Consider the following 18,584-nt stretch of genomic DNA (forward strand, 5'->3'; position numbering starts at 1 on the left):
TGTGGTGTCCCCTGGACAGTGTGCTTGTCTTAAGAGTGACTCATGTGTTTATTCAGAGTGACAAAAGCAAGAGTCATTTAAATTTAAAAGCCATTTGGTGGCGACTGGGAAATATTATGTATGACTCTTTGCGTGGCACTGCTTATTAAACAAGTCATGCTGATGTATTTCCTTAGACTTGAGGCTTCAGAGGAGGGATTCTCTCTTTAACCAGTCATGATCATTCACGTTTATTACAGGAGACATAAAGTAATCACTACTAGTGTTGGGTGATATGCTCCGTAGTCATATCGTCCTATCATCAGCCAGTGAGATCACCGAGAGAGACACGATATTTATCATGCTAAATAATTTAATTATTTACTAGACTAAAAGCAGCCTAATGTTAGTGTAATCTATCGACTACACATTATATCTTTTTAGGCAAGTAGCATATGGATGTCATGTCAAATATTTGATCAAATATAAAAATATATTACTTTTACACATAAAATACGACTTTTTAATGAATTTGTATTTAGCATAGCAACAGTTTAATAGAAACATTGTAAGTTACTAATTATAAAGCTTACATTTCCTCGGTTATTCAAACAGCAGCTACAGAAAACGAGCAAAGAATATTTACATTATCAAAGAACATCAAGACTGACTTCAGTATAGCGCGAGTTTATGCACCCCTGTTATAATCCGTGAAGCTATCTGCAGACTTTACAGAAAAGGAGAAACAAAAGTGTTGCTGTAACTTTGAGTTCCTTAATGCCTCATATTCCCCTCATATTCTACTCTAGCAAATAAGAAGATTAAAAATAGTTTTTTTTGGGGGGGGGTTACATTAATTTGTTGCATATTTCCACCTTAATAATTTTATAAAATCAGCTTTAATATATAGTATAATAAAAATCTATTAATATTTAATAACATTTATAATAAATATAAAACATATATATATATAAGCAAAGAATATTTACATTATCAAAGAACATCAAGACTGACTTCAGTATAGCGCGAGTTTATGCACCCCTGTTATAATCCGTGAAGCTATCTGCACTGTATATGATGAATAAATCTCTTATACTTACAACGTACTCGCATCTGCACTTTGTTGTTTATGATGAGAGAATTCGCGAGAGATCAGAATTCAGTCAGCGATTGTGCGCGCTGAACAACAAAACTCCGGTGTTTCAGCGATGGCTCATCTGAACGCCTCTGATTGGCCGCTGCATTCATAAACTCAACGGAATCGTGTGTGATTGGTTATAATGCGCAACACTGTAAAAACGCGGGAAAAGAAATTTGATGGAACAAATATGCCCTAATATTAATTAAGATAGCATTACTAGCCTGATAATAATAATAATAATAATAATAATAATAATAATAATAATAATAATAATAATCGTCTCTCGATATTGTCAAATTTAAGGCATCAGCCACAGGCGATATCTTGGACTAGCGTCGATACACGATATGATCTATCGGCACAACCCTAGCACTAGTTTGACGTTGAAATATTACACTAGATCTGTAATGCGCCATCATATGTCATCAGCAAACTTCTGATGGATTTGCAGATTATGGGTGACTTCGTTTAAACGAAATTTGGTAAAAGGGTAGATCAGGGCTAGTAACATTTCCATTGTTAACATGTATAGCAACTAAGGCTATATTTTGTATTTAATATTTGCACTATGACAGAAAAAATACAATCTTTTTATGTAAATCACAAAAACCATACAAGGATCACATTGGATCAATATTTATTTATTTATTTATTTATCAATCAATCACATATATTTGTTTGTTTACACCTAAAGAAAAAATCCTATATTTTTTTTTATTTTCAATATTTGTTAATATTTTCAGGGATCTAAATTGGTGGATAGATAGAATGATACTATATTTTGATATTTTATTTGTGTGTATTGTATTTTATATTTAAATTACAACGCAAAACATGGAAAGTAAATCCCAAAATCCATAGAACGATCACAAATATTTTCTGCACACCAATAAACACTTTTTTAAATGTTTTATTTATACCTTTTTAAAATACATTATAAAAAGATACAAAAAAAATGTAGTGTACAAATACACTGAAGTTTTTTTCCAAAAAGAAAAAGAAATACTAGTGCAGTCCTACATACAATAAATACTACAGTTCTACAGTATGTTGACCAAGCTATACATAGATGGTATCCAAAACTAGGCTGACAAATAAACAATTTCTATGTGTATTTTTTCATATTTTTTCCAAATCTTTCCTATTTAATAAAAAAATACTTTTGATTTAAAAAAAAAAAAAAAAATAAAGCAAAATTGATAAAATAAAATGATGGATGGATGGTTGGCTGAATAGATATGTATTTTGAAAAAATGTATTTTTAGAAACTGAAACCTCACAACCATTGTTTTTAAAATTGTATCCATTCATTATGGAAATATGTGAAAATATATGCTTGCTGATATAGATTTAGAATATATATATATATTCTAAAAAGTAAATCCCAAAAACCCTGCAAGGATCACATTTATTTGTTTGTTTGTTTGTTACACAAATAAACAAATCCTTAGTTTATATATTTTTAGTTCTTTTAGTGAATGGATAAAATGATGGATGGATGGACAGATTTTCTCATCCATTCATGATTCATTAAAATATGTGAAAATAAAAGGAAGATTCAAATTATAAAATATATTTTTAAAATGTATTTTATTTATATATATATATATAATATAAATAAATAAATAAATAAAAAAAGTACTGTTTCTTTTATTATTTATTGACTCACAACCACACTGAAAATTCAAACCACTCCAAACATTCCAAAATCGCGCCTGTCGCTTTAAATTTGGGACTCGGCCTGTGTGGAATGCGCCTCTTGTCCCATAATGCCGCGCGGCGCAGTACTGGGACAGTCAATCTACATTCAGCAGTCGCGATTGGCGCTGCTTTTTTAGGTTGCCAGGTGATGTGTCGTGTGTTTTTGTGCGGCTGTCATAGTAACCTGAGTGATGTTTGAGGTGACGAGGCCGTAAAGCGCGTCCATGGCGTTATAAACGGTGAGTTTGTTCAGAGTAACAGGTGTTTGCTAACAGAGCTAATAAACACAGAGCCGCTAAAACACGTTCAAACTCTTTTCGAACGGCTGCGTTTTAGCTTCTTATAGGTAAATGTTCAGCTACAGGTGGCTCTTTTTAACTTTTTAAACGACAGTTGCGTTAAAATAGCTGAAAGTTTGCTCAGTTGCTGGTTAAGAGGTCAGCTGGCCATTGTGTTTAGTTTCATTGGCTAGTCAACCAGGTCAGAGTTTATGCTGGACTTCAGGAACTTCAGTCAAACACTCGCAGACATTTTAGTTGGCAGGCTTTATTCATCACTGTCGTTCGTTTGGCTAATTGCATTACATTGAGATCATTGTGTGCAGCTAGAAAAAAATGTAACGTAAACATTGCAACACAAGACCCAGCTAATCAATAATGGCATCACGTTGCCACCAGAATGAGTTGCTAGGGTGTTCTGGCTGGTTGTTATGTGGTTACTAGGGTGTTTTGGCTGGTTGTTATGTGGTTGCTAGGGTGTGTTGTCTCTTGTTGTTGTTGTTTGCTAGTTATTGTCCACCAGGCAAAAATTGTAAGTGTGGTAAGTTGGGGGGGGTCTGTAGTAAAAGTGAATAGTAATTGTAATGAAATATAAAATTATACAAATTCATCACTTTTTATAAATACATTTTGGTTCTGATTTAACAATAAATGTATTTTTTTATTGTGTTATTAAAAATACCGTATATAATAAATCATAATACATTACAGAACATGAGAAATGTTTATTATTATTAAGTTTCTATTTACAATGCATACTAATAAATTAAAATAACCACATCTGTTATTTGTTCTAGTATAATCAGCATTGTTATTGTCCAAAAACAGAAATAAACATTAATAAATGTATATATTTTTAATAAAAAATATAATTTGTTAATAGTAATAATGTGTACATAATTCATATTACACTATTTATTTAATTGTTATTAACATTTATATTGCTAAGTTTCTTTTTACAATGCATATTAATAACTTAAAAATTCACAATACATCTGTCTGTTGTTGTAGTATAATCATTTATTTATTGTCAAAAAGCAAAAATAATTAAATAATCAGTTCTACAGTTCTATTTATTGCACAAAAATACATTTAAATATACTTTTATTTATATTTTTAAATGTAAAACAATAATTTATGTTGATATATTACATTCTATTTATTACTTATTATTTATGATCACATTTATTATTACTATTATGTACATTATTATTATTTAAGTTTCTGTTTACAATGCAGATTATTTGTTGTGCAGTTACAGATATGTAGGATTGATTGTTGTAATTGTTTATTTCTTATTGGCACGAACTAAATTATGATTATACTATATTAATAGACATGAATATTTAAATTTGTATTATTATTATTTATTAATGTTTATGTAAATTTGTTTTGAAATCTGGGGGAAAATACCGTCTGGTAAAAGTGAATAGTGTTAGTAATGCTTGCCTTAAATTTTGAAGTTGGACAAAATCAAGAATTTGAATATTTGAATTCTAATTTAACATTACATTTCTTTTTTAATACGACAATGTGTTGAATATTACATCTTATTAATAGTTAATTCGGCCTTGTGGTGTTCTGAAATTTGTTATTTTGTGATTCAGAAGTAAAAGATTCATGTAGCTGGAAGCAGCAAATGTAAGAAGAGTTTGTTTCAGTGTAATTCTTGTGGCTTTGTTGACATTTGTAGGCACTTTCAGTCTGTTTTTGGAGGAATAATGGTGTTTGAGATCCTCCTGTCCTGATGGAGCTGTTCTTAAGCTGGACAGTCACATGCTGCTAACTGTGTTTAGCAGCAGTCGCTCACTTCAGTGAGTCCCCCTTCCGCATGCCTGAGCGCTGTCAGGTGCACCCGTCCCGTCGGCTCCTCTGAAGCTGCACTTTGATGTCCCAGGTTTGCTGACCCAAGCTGGTTTTTAGGTGTTTGTCAGAGCGTGAGATAAATAACCACATGTCACGCTTCTTAAAACACCCACGTTCACATTCCAGCAAGCAGATCATGTGATGTGATGATCCTCAGGGAGCTAATCGTGGAGTTCGAGTTCCTGTTCCGTTTTCAGGCGTATTTGACGTTCCAGAAAGTCATTAGACGTTCACTTGATCTTGATCTTTGAATAACGCCTTTCTCTGGACTTCCTTAATGTTGGTCACAGACAGAAGTGTTTTATTTCCACTTATTATTAAGAATCAAAGTGATTTGCTGAATTGCTAAAATGAATGGGATTTTGGAGTTCTGCCTCTTACAGTTTATGCTGGTCTGGACTTGACTGGATACATTTCGAAGAGTTTATTTGAACTTGTTTAAATGCGATCTGCTAGCTATAATATATTGTTTACGTTTCTCAGCAATTAAAAAAAAGTATTATTTAATTTATTCTACATTTTAAAAATAAATTCAAATATATTATTATTTGTTTAAATTATTTTAAAAAACATTGTTTAATAAACATTATTTAATAACAATGATTATTAAAGAATAAAGATCAACTGAGATTAATTTTTATGATTAACAATAGATCATTTTTGTCTGAAAACTGTTAATTGAATTTTTTTTACTTCTGTTTTATTTTAAATAACATTATGCGTTATTATTCATGCATGATATATAATATCATGCATGAATAATATTCTAATATAATAATTCTAATATGAAAATATTATCTAATATAATGCCATGTTTGTGTTTAAAAACAGATGTTTTTTTTAACTTCTATTTTATTTGGATTAATTTGTGTGAAATATTAATTTAATATATTAATAAATATAATATAATAATAATGAACCATTATTATTAGTGTTACTGTTATTAATATATATTTTTATTTATGCCATGTTTATGTCCAAAAACTGATATGGATAACAGAAGTTACATTTTTTTTTACTTCTATATTTTATTTTATTTTTTATTTTTTTGACAATAACTAAATTATAGTTATGCTTCAACAAAAAAGACTTATGGAGTATTTAATTATTAAGAAAGTCTTATGAAGTATTTCATTAATTATGAATATTTTAATATAACTTACAATTTTTTAAATGTATTAGTAGTAGTAATAATAATTATTATTATTATTCATGCCATTGTTTATGCAGAGTGGTTTCGTTATCTAAATAATACAGTGAACAAATTTTAAGCTGTTTAATTGTTAAGCTACACATTTCTTACATCAGTATGAATGGTTGTGGAGTAATTATCCAAGCAACATATTATAGCTATATGCTAGCAGTTAGTATAAAATAGAGAGACATTTTCATTTTTGACAGCATTTTGTTGGACAAAGTTATATATGGCGTTTTGAACTAGTTGAGAAAGAATTAAAGTGCACTTAAATGTATACGTCTGCTGGAAATTCAGCATTCACACTAGCATTTATATAAATGTCCTCAAAACCAATAGACATGGACTAAAAGCTACAAATTTAGATTTTATGTTGCATATTTGTCAGTTTTCATGTTTCTATGGAATGAAGTGTCTTAAAGTTCCGTTGTATAAGATGAAGTTTGTCAGATGTGAGTGTTTTCTGCTCTGGAGGTCCTGTGAAGTAGCAGGCATTGATCAGTCCCTCAGTTTGTTGTGTTTCTATTTAGGTTTGTGGCTAAATGGACGGAATCAGTCCCTTTGTGGGGTGAAAAGTGGAAAATGGCCTGCAGGGATGTGGCAGAGGTCTTTTGAATGGATAATAATGAGTGCTTCTGAAAGCTCTCTACCCCCAATAAACCTGCGCAGATAGTTTGTTTGCTGGCGTTATCAGGTCTTCTTGTAGCAGAAACCATCATTATGGAGAAAAAAACACTTTATTGTATATCTGATTATACTTTTAAATACAAATGCCTGCCAGATTTAATAGTGCATTTCGAATATTACTTCTTTGATGTTCTTTTAAAATGAAAGAAGTATTGTGAAACATAACTGTCCCGCAGCATTACGACATTCGCTCCTGTTCTTCAAGTCCTCCCCTTCACATGTAAACTCAGTTATGGGACAGTCTGATAAACTGGTTTTGATAAGAGAGCACTAACCTGTCCCTCTCTCCACCGCTGGGATCTGTGTTTGGACATCAGACTGCGCCGTCAACGTCCACAAGAGCTGCAAGAACCTGCTGCCCGAGTGCAACAGCAAAAACAAGGTAAGATTCGTTCACATTTCGACTTTTAGCCGAACAAACTTCACACTGAGTTTGTTTGAATCAAATGAATCAAGTTCCTACAGACAGTAAACGAGTTTATCTTTGGTGAGAGGAGTGGCAGGGTGTGGTTTGCTGTAAATGATAAACTAAGCCGCTCACTGTGTTAGTAAAACCGTGTTTGTTTGTTTTTTCACTCGGCGCAGAAGACGTCAAATGCCGCAGCTCAGTCGCATAGTCAAGGTAAGCAGTTTTTAGCGTTCATATCATATATCGTGTCATATCCTTGAAACGATGGCATGTTGATGCTAAAGACTTGAAACAATTTTGTAGGTTTGTAAATTTAATGATACTGAAAGTAGTTAAACTACAGTCAAGACCCTTTTGAAAAACACAAGGTTATGGGGGTTAATATTGAATTTATTTAATGGGGCACTGTGGTTTTAAATCATGTTATGTGTGTTGTTTTTCTTTTTTCAATCAAATTTTTTTCAACAAAAATGATGAGAATCTGTTAAAGTACTGTAACAACATTAAACAGCATTTGAACCAAGTAATTTACTCTAAATATTATCAATAAATCCAGAAAACCTAGTAATGAATGTTAGAATTTGATAAAATATTACAGATATTTTGTAAAATTATTTTTATTTTTTATTTATAACTATAAAATCATAATTTCATTGTAAATTGTCACACAGGCATCAGGATTGGGGAGTCAAATGAATATGTGAATTGTTTTTGAATTGCTGAATCTGTTTTTGAATTGCTGAATCGTTTTTGAATTGCTCAATCAGTTTTGAATTGCTTGAATCAGTTTTGAATTGCTTGAATCAGTTTTGAATTGCTGAATCAGGCTGAATCGTTTTTGAATTGCTCAATCAGTTTTTTAATTGCTCAATCAGTTTTGAATTGCTTGAATCAGTTTTGAATTGCTGAATCAGTTTTTGAATTGCTGAATCAGTTTTTGAATTGCTTGAATCAGTTTTTGAATTGCTTGAATCAGTTTTGAATTGCTGAATCAGGTTTTGAATTGCTGAATCAGTTTTTGAATTGCTTGAATCAGTTTTGAATTGCTGAATCAGTTTTGAATTGCTGAATCAGGTTTGAATTGCTGAATCAGGTTTTGAATTGCTGAATCAGGTTTTGAATTGCTGAATCAGTTTTTGAATTGCTTGAATCAGTTTTGAATTGGTGAATCAGTTTTGAATTGCTTGAATCAGTTTTTAATTGGTGAATCAGTTTTGAATTGGTAAATCATTTTTACATTTGTTAATGTTTTTTTTTTTAATCTGTAGATCATTTGAGTCAGTGAATCATTTTTTAATTGGTTCATTTAAATTATTAACTCGAACGAATCAATTCATTAAATTGAATTGGATTTCTCAAATGCTTTGAGAATGGACGTTTTTGCTGAGTGTTTAATTACGTGTGCAACAATGTTGTTTTAGTTTTATTTATATACTATTCTAATATTTCTTAAAGTTTTGAATGCGCTTTTTAAAAATATTTTAATTTTCATATTTACTTTTTCATTTTAGTTTGTAATTATGTGCTTGTCATTTTCTTATGTTGTTGTTGTTTTAGATTTCTGTTTAGTTTTTATTTTTCAGTTTTAGTCATTTTAGTGCTTCAGTTAGTTGCCATAGCATAACATTATTAATTTTCATTTAAGTTTTTCATCTAACATTTATATTTTGCTTTATTTCTGCTTTATTTCAATTAAAAAATCATTTTGAATATTTTTAGTTCTAGTTAACAATAACAACACTGGCATAATGTACAACAAGTGAGATGTGACTGGTTGATAAGCTGGTTAATAAGCACCAGTAAATGATCTCAAAAACAACATTTACCTCAGTTTTTCCTCTGCTAATCTGCTGTTTAGTCCAGTCTCGCAGCTGCACGAGGAGCTTGTTTGGTTTAATGGATGCTGGGCAGCAGATGCTGATGGGAGTCCCCTGAGAGCAAATTAAGGTCATCTGGCTGTTGTTCTCGTTTTCACCTTCACTCAGAGAAGCACTTAAGAGGTTAATCACGCTTCTCCAATTAATTACCCCACAAATCTGATCAAGATTTACTGCTCATGCTGTGGCTTGGACACAATTGTACTTGGTAGTAGTAGAAGAGTGGCATTTCAAGTAAGTTGATGGTAGCTTTTTCCTTCCCAGCCATTCTGCTCTTGTCGTTTTGTAAGGTTGTGTCATGAAGTAAACCGGATGACCCTTTGTATCGAGACGATGTGTTGTTTGCTAATGTAGTGCGGTGTGGTGATTTCCTCCTGAGCTCTGGAGGTCTCGTTAAACAGCTCCCGCTGTGACCGTGGCCGAGGTGGTAATTGCTTTAAGAACCGCGGATGAAGCCTGTAATGCTTCACTTCCCAGCGGAAAACATCTGGAAATGCTTCACTGCTTCACCCAGAGCCTTCTGGAAGCACATCTTCTTGTAATTGCATAAAGGGGCTACAGCTGAATATTGGTAACTTAGCAGCAATACAAACAATGCAGACATAAATGCGGTAGAGATAGGATAGCTTGAATTTTGAGACATGTAGTTTTTGTCATGTTCATTCAAAAATAAATAAATTAATTGATTAAATGAATTAATTTTTCATTTAAAATTTTATTAGGGTGGTTTAATACATTTTAAATTAGGCAAGTTTATAAAAATTAAATGTATATTAAAACTATTTAAAAATGCATAAAATACATAATTTTTTATTTTTATTTATTTTTAATTATGAAGTACTGATTATTATTATTAATAATAATAATAATAAGTTGTTTATTATGTGTTTGTTTAATTTGCTGCATTGGCTAATAAAGTTAAATTCATTTAGATTTTTAATAATATAAAAATATAATATTTATAGATATTTCTAAAAATAAAAACATTATTTAAGAATATGCTATTATATTATTGCCTTTTTTTACTATTATTATTACTACTACTGTGCATGTATGTTTATAATTTTATTAAATACAAATGCAGCATTTAAAATGTTTCATTTTATAAGATTGTTTAGCATGTTGAATTTGCTGCATAGCCTAATAAAGCTGAATTTATTCATATTTCTTAACACAAAAAATAATTGTTATTCAAATTAACATATTATTACTCATTAGCTGTCAGGTTCTCTCTGGAGATGATAATGGTTTACATGCTCACACTAATCTGACGGTGAGACACAGACCCTCGCCTGTTGCATCAAAACATCCTCCGGCTCAACAGGACAGTGACGGGAGGGAGGCGAGACGGGAAGGCGCATGTGTGATTTCTAGAAGCCACTCTCCACTTTATAAAGCCCACCGTCTTCCTCTCCATCAGTGTTTTCTGATATCCAGTGTAGAGTCAGGCATCATGGCACTGGCTTTACCCAGAGTCCGTGGTTCTCAGAGGAAGAGCGCTCGTGTCCCTGTCTCCTGGCTCGGGGTTCGAGTCCTGCTCCATCGTGACTTACTCACCTACCGCTTCCTCGACTCGATGCCTCGCTCGTTTTTGAGGCACTGCAAACGCACTGACCCGTCTGGTTTCTCTGCAGCTCTGAGGGACCCCTGCTCTGCCCTGACTCCCGTCGATGGCTCGTCAAGGACATCTCGCTGTGCTTCAGGTATGACCGTTCCACCCAAAGGACACAACACCCAACCAGCCGCCTCCAGCAACCCTACAGTCAGCCACAACAACAGCAGCAGGTGAGTCCTCTGTGCCTTCAGTCATACATGCTGTGGTTTACACAAGCTGTACGATAAATATGACTAAATATTTAATTGCTACATTTTGGGATGCACCAGTGTGAAAAACTATTTTTTATTATTATGACCAAGACCGAAAGGTTTTAATACTATAAATGTATACATTTCACCTGGTTTAATAACTTTTTACGTTTTTAAAGTTTTTCAATATAAATGTCATCCAATTTAAAATAGGTGTGATTTGACTAACAATAATTATACATTTTTTTTTGTTGTTATTATGATTGGCAATATCATAAATCTGTATATTATTTTTTTTTATGCATTAAATCCTATAACCTGATGTTGTGCTGACCATGTAAAAAAAAAAACCACACGCATACATTATGAATATACCATATGACCAGTACAACCATTATGAATATACTTGTCGATATATTGTGCATCCATGAGTTTTAACATGGCACTTTAATATTTATTTGTTAACATATTAATTGAATAATATTAATATTTATAATGTAATATATTTATTATAATATAAATACACATTATTTATGTATTATTTAGTATATATTTTATTAAATTATATAATTACATTTGAATAGAATATATTCAATATTAATATTTTTATTTAAATTAAATCCACACCAGTGGTGTTTTAGTTTCATTACTGTTATAGTTTTTTTTTATTAATTATATTTTATATTTTCTGTTTTCACTTTAATTTTAGTTGATGTTTTAATAATCTTGTGTTTTGTTTTTGTCATCGATTTTTTTATTTTTTTTATTTTTATGTCTTTATAGTATTATATATTATGTCTATATAATTACTGCAGCGTTTGCATGCTCATGTTCTCTGGCAGCTCTATCACAGGAGAGATGGATGAAGTTGACGCATTCAGGATGAAGCGCCCCGCTGACGACACTGTATCTCTCGCCTCCACGATGCCCGAGTCTCTCATCGTTGAAGGTGAGGGGTTGATTTTCAAAGCCAAAACATTGAGAACACCCAGAACGTATGATAAAGTGTCATGGGTAATTTATGAAGGGGGTTTTGTAAAGCATTGAGCAACACTTTGTACTGAGGATCTGTGTGGATGTTGAGCTTTATCGTTATTGTGCACAGATGCGTATTACACCACTGTACGAGGGGAACTGGAAGCCATCACACAAGATTTCGAGGTGGAGTCCTGGAATCTGGCTGTGGATCAGCACTTCTTAAAGAAACATTCGAAGGAAATGATCAAGAGACAGGATGTTATATATGGTTAGTGTTGTTTACCTACCCACACTGCACTGGCAACTTCAAGAAAGTGTTTTCCAGATCTTCTCTAAAGCTATTCCTGTCTCCTCCAGAGCTCATCCAGACGGAGATACACCACGTGCGGACGCTCAAGATCATGCTCCGCGTTTACGCTCGAGACCTGCGGGAGGCACTACAGCTGGACGACAGGAGGCTGGACTGTCTGTTTCCCCGGCTGGACAGCCTGCTGGAGCTGCACAGCCACTTCCTGTCCCGCCTCCGGGAGCGTCGCGCAGAGTCCCTGCAGCCTGGCAGCGAATGCAACTATGTCATCCATAAACTCTCAGATATCCTTATATCCCAGGTGCGTGCCCTACATTTAGTGCCATACTTCCTGCTTCACATTTCCTGCCCTACATTTCCTGTTGACACCTTTTTACCCTATGCTTTCTGCTTCACATTTCGTGTCTCTCAGTTTATGCTTTAAAAACATCCTTATTCAGTGTTTTCGCCAAAACACTTCCTGCTGTGTCATATTTCCTGCTTCACACTTCTCTACATTTCCTGATCTCACACTTTTTTCCCTAAAATTCCTGCTTCACATTTCCTGTCTTGCACTTCTTGCTTCAGATTTCCTGTTTAACACATCCTACTTCAAACATCCTGTTGTCACATTTCCTGCCCTACACTTTATGCTTCACACATCCTGTTATTGCACTTTCGCCACCCCCTTCCTGCAGTTGTCATACTTCCTGGTTCATACCTCCTGCCCTGCATTTCCTATTTTGCTTCCTCCTTTGCACTTGCTGTTTTCACAGTTCCTGCTTCACATTTCCTGTTTCGCTTCCTGTTTCAAACATCCTATTGTCACATTTCCTGGCCTACACTTCCAGCTTCAAACATCCTATTGTCACATTTCTTGTTCTACACTTCCTGCTTCACATTTCCTGTCTTTTACTGTCATGCTGTTGTCATATTTCCTGGCCTACACTTCCAGCTTCACATTTCCTGGCCCACACTTCCTGCTTCACATTTCCTGGCCTACACTTCCAGCTTCACATTTCTTGTTCTACACTTCCAGCTTCAAACATCCTATTGTCACATTTCTTGTTCTACACTTCCTGCTTCACATTTCCTGTCTTTTACTGTCATGATGTTGTCATATTTCCTGGCCCACACTTCCTGCTTCACATTTCTTGGCCTACACGTACTGTTTCTCATATGCTTTTGTTACAAGTGTGAAGGTTGGAAGTGTGGGCCAGGAAATGTGACAACAGTAGGTGTGAAGAACAAAATATTGAGAAGGAAGTAAGAAGCAGGAAGTGTGATAACAGCATGTATGAAGCAGGAAGTTATTTTGCTTGTTTTGTTTTAGTTTTCCGGAGAGCTTGGAGAGCGAATGAAGGAAAGTTATGGGGATTTCTGCAGTCGGCACACTGAAGCAGTCAACTACTACAAAGAGCAGCTGCAGAGCCACAAGAAGTTCCAGAACCTCATGAGAGTATGTTGAGATCTTAACCGTCTCAAAGTTGCTAACATTTCCTCAGCGTTGCTTTGAATCATTTTCTCCCCTTATTGTGTTTCAGAAAATCAGTAATCTGTCAATAGTGCGGCGGTTAGGCGTTCCAGAGTGTATCTTGCTGGTGACACAGCGAATCACCAAGTATCCTGTTCTTCTGGAGCGCATCCTGCACAACACAGAAGGTTGGTTGTTGCAGTCCAGTGAAACTATCCAGATATTATGGATGTGCAAGGTTCTAAACACTTTCTTCTCATTCCAGCCGGGACAGAGGAACATGAAGGATTAGCACAGGCTCTCAGTCTAATCAAAGATGCCATCGTTCAGGTGGACGCCCAGGTCAGTCTCTATGAGAAGGAAGCGCGGCTCAGGGATATCGTCTCCAAGATGGAGCCCAAGTCGCTGGGGAAAATCAAAGATGGACGTGTTTTCCGGAAGGAGGACCTTTCTCAGGGCCGCCGCAAGCTCTTGTACGAGGGCATGGTCAACTGGAAAGCTGCATCTGGTCGACTCAAAGGTATTATGAGAACCACAATTTCCATGCACAAGTACGGAGCCCATCAAGGGACAGGGTTTGTGTTCCCCCAAATACTTAAAGTATTTTCGCTTGCAGAACTTTTGCATTCCCCTGAAAAACTTTGCATTTGCTTGCAAAACTTTTGTGATGTAAATAATATGAAGAAAGAGGAAAAATTATACTTCCGTGTTTTTGTGAGTGAATGCAGAATTTCTTGGGAGCGCAAATGTTTTGCAAGCAAACACAACATTTCTTGGGAGAGAATGTAATAGCTTTGCAAAAGAACCCAAATGTTATGTGAGAACGGAACAATTTTAAGAGAGAACGCATAGCTTCAATAGAGAGAACATAATAGTCTTAAGATAGAACGCAAGGTTTCTCAAGGGAAAGCAATACTTTTGCAAAAGAGCGCGAATGTTTTGTAAGAGAATGCAATCGTTTTAAGATGGAATGCAAAGGCATTGAAATATATTTTTTCTTGCCATCTCATATATATATATATATATATATAAGTCTGAAAAGTCTGTTTGACTCAGAGTTGAAATTTGGGATTCTTCCGTTGCAGATATTCTAGCTCTACTTCTTACTGATGTTCTCATCTTGTTGCAAGAAAAGGACCAGAGATTTGTGTTCTCGACTGTGGTGAGTACAAGCACTTTGTTTTCAGTTTACACAAGATGAGAAATTGTTCATCTGAATGCACTCATCCGTGTTTGTTTTCCGCTAGGACAACAAGCCTTCCGTTATTTCACTGCAGAAGTTGATTGTGCGTGAGGTGGCACACGAGGAGCGGGCCATGTTCCTCATCTGCGCCTCATCTAACGAACCTGAGATGTACGAAATCCACACGAGCTCAAAAGAAGACCGCAACACGTGGATCACCCACATTCGTCAGGCCGTGGAGAGGTCTGTGTCTGTCTATAATCACATATGTGTCTGTATTTACTTCAGTCTGCGTTTTTTTTTTTTAAATGTTCCTCCTCTGTTTCTGTCCATCAGCTGTCCACATATCGAAGAGAGATTGTTTAGTGAGGAAGAAGAAGCCAGAGTCGCCCGGTTCCGAGAGTTTCAAGGTAAAACACCATAAGTGGCTTGTCTCTTTCGTAAGGACAATTTTGTTTTTGTTTTTTTGCTCATTTTGATGATGTGTGGTGGTTTTTTGTTTAATGAGCTTTGAAGGATATTTTGTCACTAGAGGGCGCACTTGCGTTTTCATACTGAAATCTTGCAAATCTTGTATCTTTTGTCAAAAATAAGTATTTTAAGCTCATATGCTTATAATATTATGTATTATACATATTATAAATATTGTAATATACTAAACTATATATGATATTTAATATTATTATATATTAATAGTAATATAACTGTATTAATATAATATATAGTAATATTAACTATCATGAATGGGTGTGTAAATATATGTGTGTGTTTGTATAAATGTATAGTTATGTTTGTTAATTATAATTTTTTTTTTTTAATTGTTCGATACATCAGAGTTTGGTGTCAGTAAAATTTTTATTAAAGAAAGAAATAGTTTTATTCCACAGGGACGCATTGAATTGATTAAAAGTGACAAAATTTGTTAAAATATCAAAAATTTAACACATTTAATAAATGCTGTTATTTTGAACTTTTCATCAATGAATCCTGAAAAAAAAAAAAACACGTTTTCCACAAAAATATGGTTTCTTGCATTATGTTGTGCTATGACATTTATAATGTTCTTCTGTTTAAAATAATTTAAATTCCATCAATGATTTTGTCTCTTTAACACATTTCCCTCCATCTGCGACTCATTTTCTGTAGATCGCCTGACGTTGAAGGATGCTCAGATCGTCCAGAGCCTCACGGAGAAGCTGCAGTTGTTTGCAGAGCTGGCTGAATCTGTGGCCGGTCTAGAGGACGCCAGCTCTTGCTCCCGCCTGCTGCTGCGGGGCGACGCCTCGGACCTCCAGCAGGGGGCGCAGCTGCTTAAAGGAGCCATTACTGAAGGTAACACATCAGGCTGAGTTAGTTTTTGTGCTAAGCATTGGCATCATGATGTAATCTTGCACCTGCTAATAAACTAGATTATTAGAGAACTAAATGTAGTTATTGAAGCGAATCTCTGTTTCTGTAGCAGAGAATCTGCAGAACCTCCTTGCATCTGGAGCTCGGGAAGCATCTCCACAGACTGAGGGGAACCAGAGTCCGTCCTTGAGTTTGCTGCCACGCAGAGCAGACACCTTTAGCGGCTACGATAGCATTCCTAGCAAACTGCCTACAAGTAAGAGTCAATACATGTGATTAGACACTGATTATACATGTTGCATTAATGGGGATTAGCTGGCAGGATTGTAACTTGAGACTCATTATAGTTACATCATTTCTAATCTTTTTATCCATATTCATTGCATTTTTAAAGGCTGTGCATCCCAATTTGCATACTATCTGTACTATGCAGTAGGCAAGATTACGGTTAGTTTGTCTCAAATCATAGTATGTTGAAAATGTTTTTCGTTCTTTTTTCATTGTGTAATTTATCTTTGTTGCTCTTTGTCTTTTTTTTTTTTTTTTTTTTCGTTTTTGCTTATTTCTTTCTCTTTTGTTTGTTCTATTTTTGTTTCTTTTATTTATTTGCTGTTTTGTTTGTTTTTATGACAGTCTGTTCTTTTGTGGCATTTCATTCTTTCTATTGTTTTTGTGTTTTTCTTTTTTCTTTTGTCCTTTTAATTTTATTTTTGTTTTCTTTTTTTCCCCTTCATTCTTTTGTTTGTTTGATTGATTTGTTTTGTTTTTCTGTATTTTGTTTCTAACGTTGATGCTTACTTTTATTTGTTTGTTCTCTGACTTTTCTTTCTTTCTTTTCTTTGTCTTTCTGGCTTGCTTTCTGTTTACACTGCATGAAATTTACATTCTTACCAGACACTTTCTTACCAAAGCACCTTACAATACAGTACACAAATCATGTTTGAGCAAATACAAGGACAGGCTACGCCTTAGCTAACTTTGAATTTGTAATTTTATATTTTAAAAGCTGTTCATCCCAATTCACATACTATTTGTACTATGCAGAAGGCAAGATGCATTTTTTTTTTTGTTTAGCTTAATTACACACAACCCCCCTGGCCTGTGTTATAGAATATGGTTGGTTTGTGCAGGTCTACTATGTACCTCTCCAGTATAAGCTTGTAAATCAGGTGTATTTGTGTTAAATCAGATGGCAGTATTAAGAAGAAGGTTCCCGGAGCAGCCGGCAGGTCCAGGGACAGGAGTCAACGGGCCAGCTCTGATCCGCAGCTCAAAGAGGTGTACACATGTCAGGACCGGGATGAGCTGGTGAGAGAACACACTCATGCAGGCATTTGTCCCACAGATGATAGGAACATGCCTGTGTTTACTAAACGAGAGGAGTGGCATCAGATGGTCTGGGCAGGAAATTCACTTTTGTCAGTTTTAAACTGTCATACCAGTCACTGTCAAGCTATAGATCTGATAATTATATGATGATTATATTATACAGTTATATGATTTAATATTATATGATTTATTATATTATTGTAGTAAATATAGTATTTTATGTTTATAAAAATTATAGTTTAATAATCTAATTTATAAAGAAACTATCTAGCAATGTATATAATACCTACTAGTGAGATTAATTCTAAAGATATAATTTAAATACAGTAAAGAATAATTAATCAAGGAAATTAAAGTTCAGTAATAAATAAAAATGTTACATTTTTTCTATAATGCTTGTTACTAAAATTTACTTGCTACAATAAAGTAATGCATTACTCAGCTACCATGATAATGTCTTTGAATTGTCTTCACTTGGGGGCTTTTCTTAGCAAACGTTGATATACATGATGTTATCCGATTGAAATGTTTTTCATTTATTTTAATCTGTCGTCTCTCTCAGGATGAGGCCTTCTCATCCGGCTTGCACAAAATGTGGTCCACCTGTAAGTTTCCAGAATCAGAGGTAAGAGCGCACATCGGATTGGATTGGCGATTACGGCTCACTTTGTTTCCCATGAGATAAAAGGCACATATTATTTCTCACACTCCTCTCAATACATATTTGAGATGGTAACCTTTGCGTTCACCGCACCTAATCGGCTGTTAATGCAGCGATACTTCACTTGGCAGGAATGTGGCATTGTGTCTCGTGAGAATAATGTCTCTGAATATTGAATCATCCTGCCAGTAATGTTGCCCTTGTCTTCCTGTTTTTCCAGTTCTATGAGCGAGTGCTGCTGCTGTCCCAGAGGCTGTACAGTTTACAGGTACAACAGAATGACCACACTCACATCTCACTCATAACCTCAGCCACATGCATCCTGTAATCATGACAAGATCTGCTTTAGAAGAATCAGGGTTCTCATGCTGTCCTCATTTGCTT

At 34.4% G+C, this 18,584-nt stretch overlaps 1 protein-coding gene across 1 annotated transcript in view; it reads left to right on the forward strand.

Moving 5' to 3' along the window:
* LOC107704429 (rho guanine nucleotide exchange factor 18-like) overlaps window positions 1-18,584 on the forward strand; it is a 41,986-nt gene that overhangs the window by 10,276 nt on the left and 13,126 nt on the right. Inside the window, exons 8-24 of the mRNA XM_016507353.1 lie at window positions 7,165-7,229; window positions 7,433-7,469; window positions 10,768-10,918; window positions 11,782-11,888; window positions 12,045-12,185; window positions 12,275-12,525; window positions 13,537-13,662; window positions 13,748-13,865; window positions 13,943-14,197; window positions 14,763-14,839; window positions 14,925-15,103; window positions 15,197-15,270; window positions 16,007-16,192; window positions 16,320-16,466; window positions 17,400-17,518; window positions 18,102-18,164; window positions 18,421-18,468. Of these exons, the coding sequence (XP_016362839.1) occupies window positions 7,165-7,229; window positions 7,433-7,469; window positions 10,768-10,918; window positions 11,782-11,888; window positions 12,045-12,185; window positions 12,275-12,525; window positions 13,537-13,662; window positions 13,748-13,865; window positions 13,943-14,197; window positions 14,763-14,839; window positions 14,925-15,103; window positions 15,197-15,270; window positions 16,007-16,192; window positions 16,320-16,466; window positions 17,400-17,518; window positions 18,102-18,164; window positions 18,421-18,468 (2,144 nt within the window). The remainder of the gene's footprint in view (window positions 1-7,164; window positions 7,230-7,432; window positions 7,470-10,767; window positions 10,919-11,781; window positions 11,889-12,044; window positions 12,186-12,274; window positions 12,526-13,536; window positions 13,663-13,747; window positions 13,866-13,942; window positions 14,198-14,762; window positions 14,840-14,924; window positions 15,104-15,196; window positions 15,271-16,006; window positions 16,193-16,319; window positions 16,467-17,399; window positions 17,519-18,101; window positions 18,165-18,420; window positions 18,469-18,584) is intronic.

Source organism: Sinocyclocheilus anshuiensis, unplaced genomic scaffold (assembly GCF_001515605.1).
Source record: "Sinocyclocheilus anshuiensis isolate Anshui unplaced genomic scaffold, SAMN03320099.WGS_v1.1 scaffold1546, whole genome shotgun sequence".
In the NCBI taxonomy this organism is placed as follows: Eukaryota; Metazoa; Chordata; class Actinopteri; order Cypriniformes; family Cyprinidae; genus Sinocyclocheilus; species Sinocyclocheilus anshuiensis.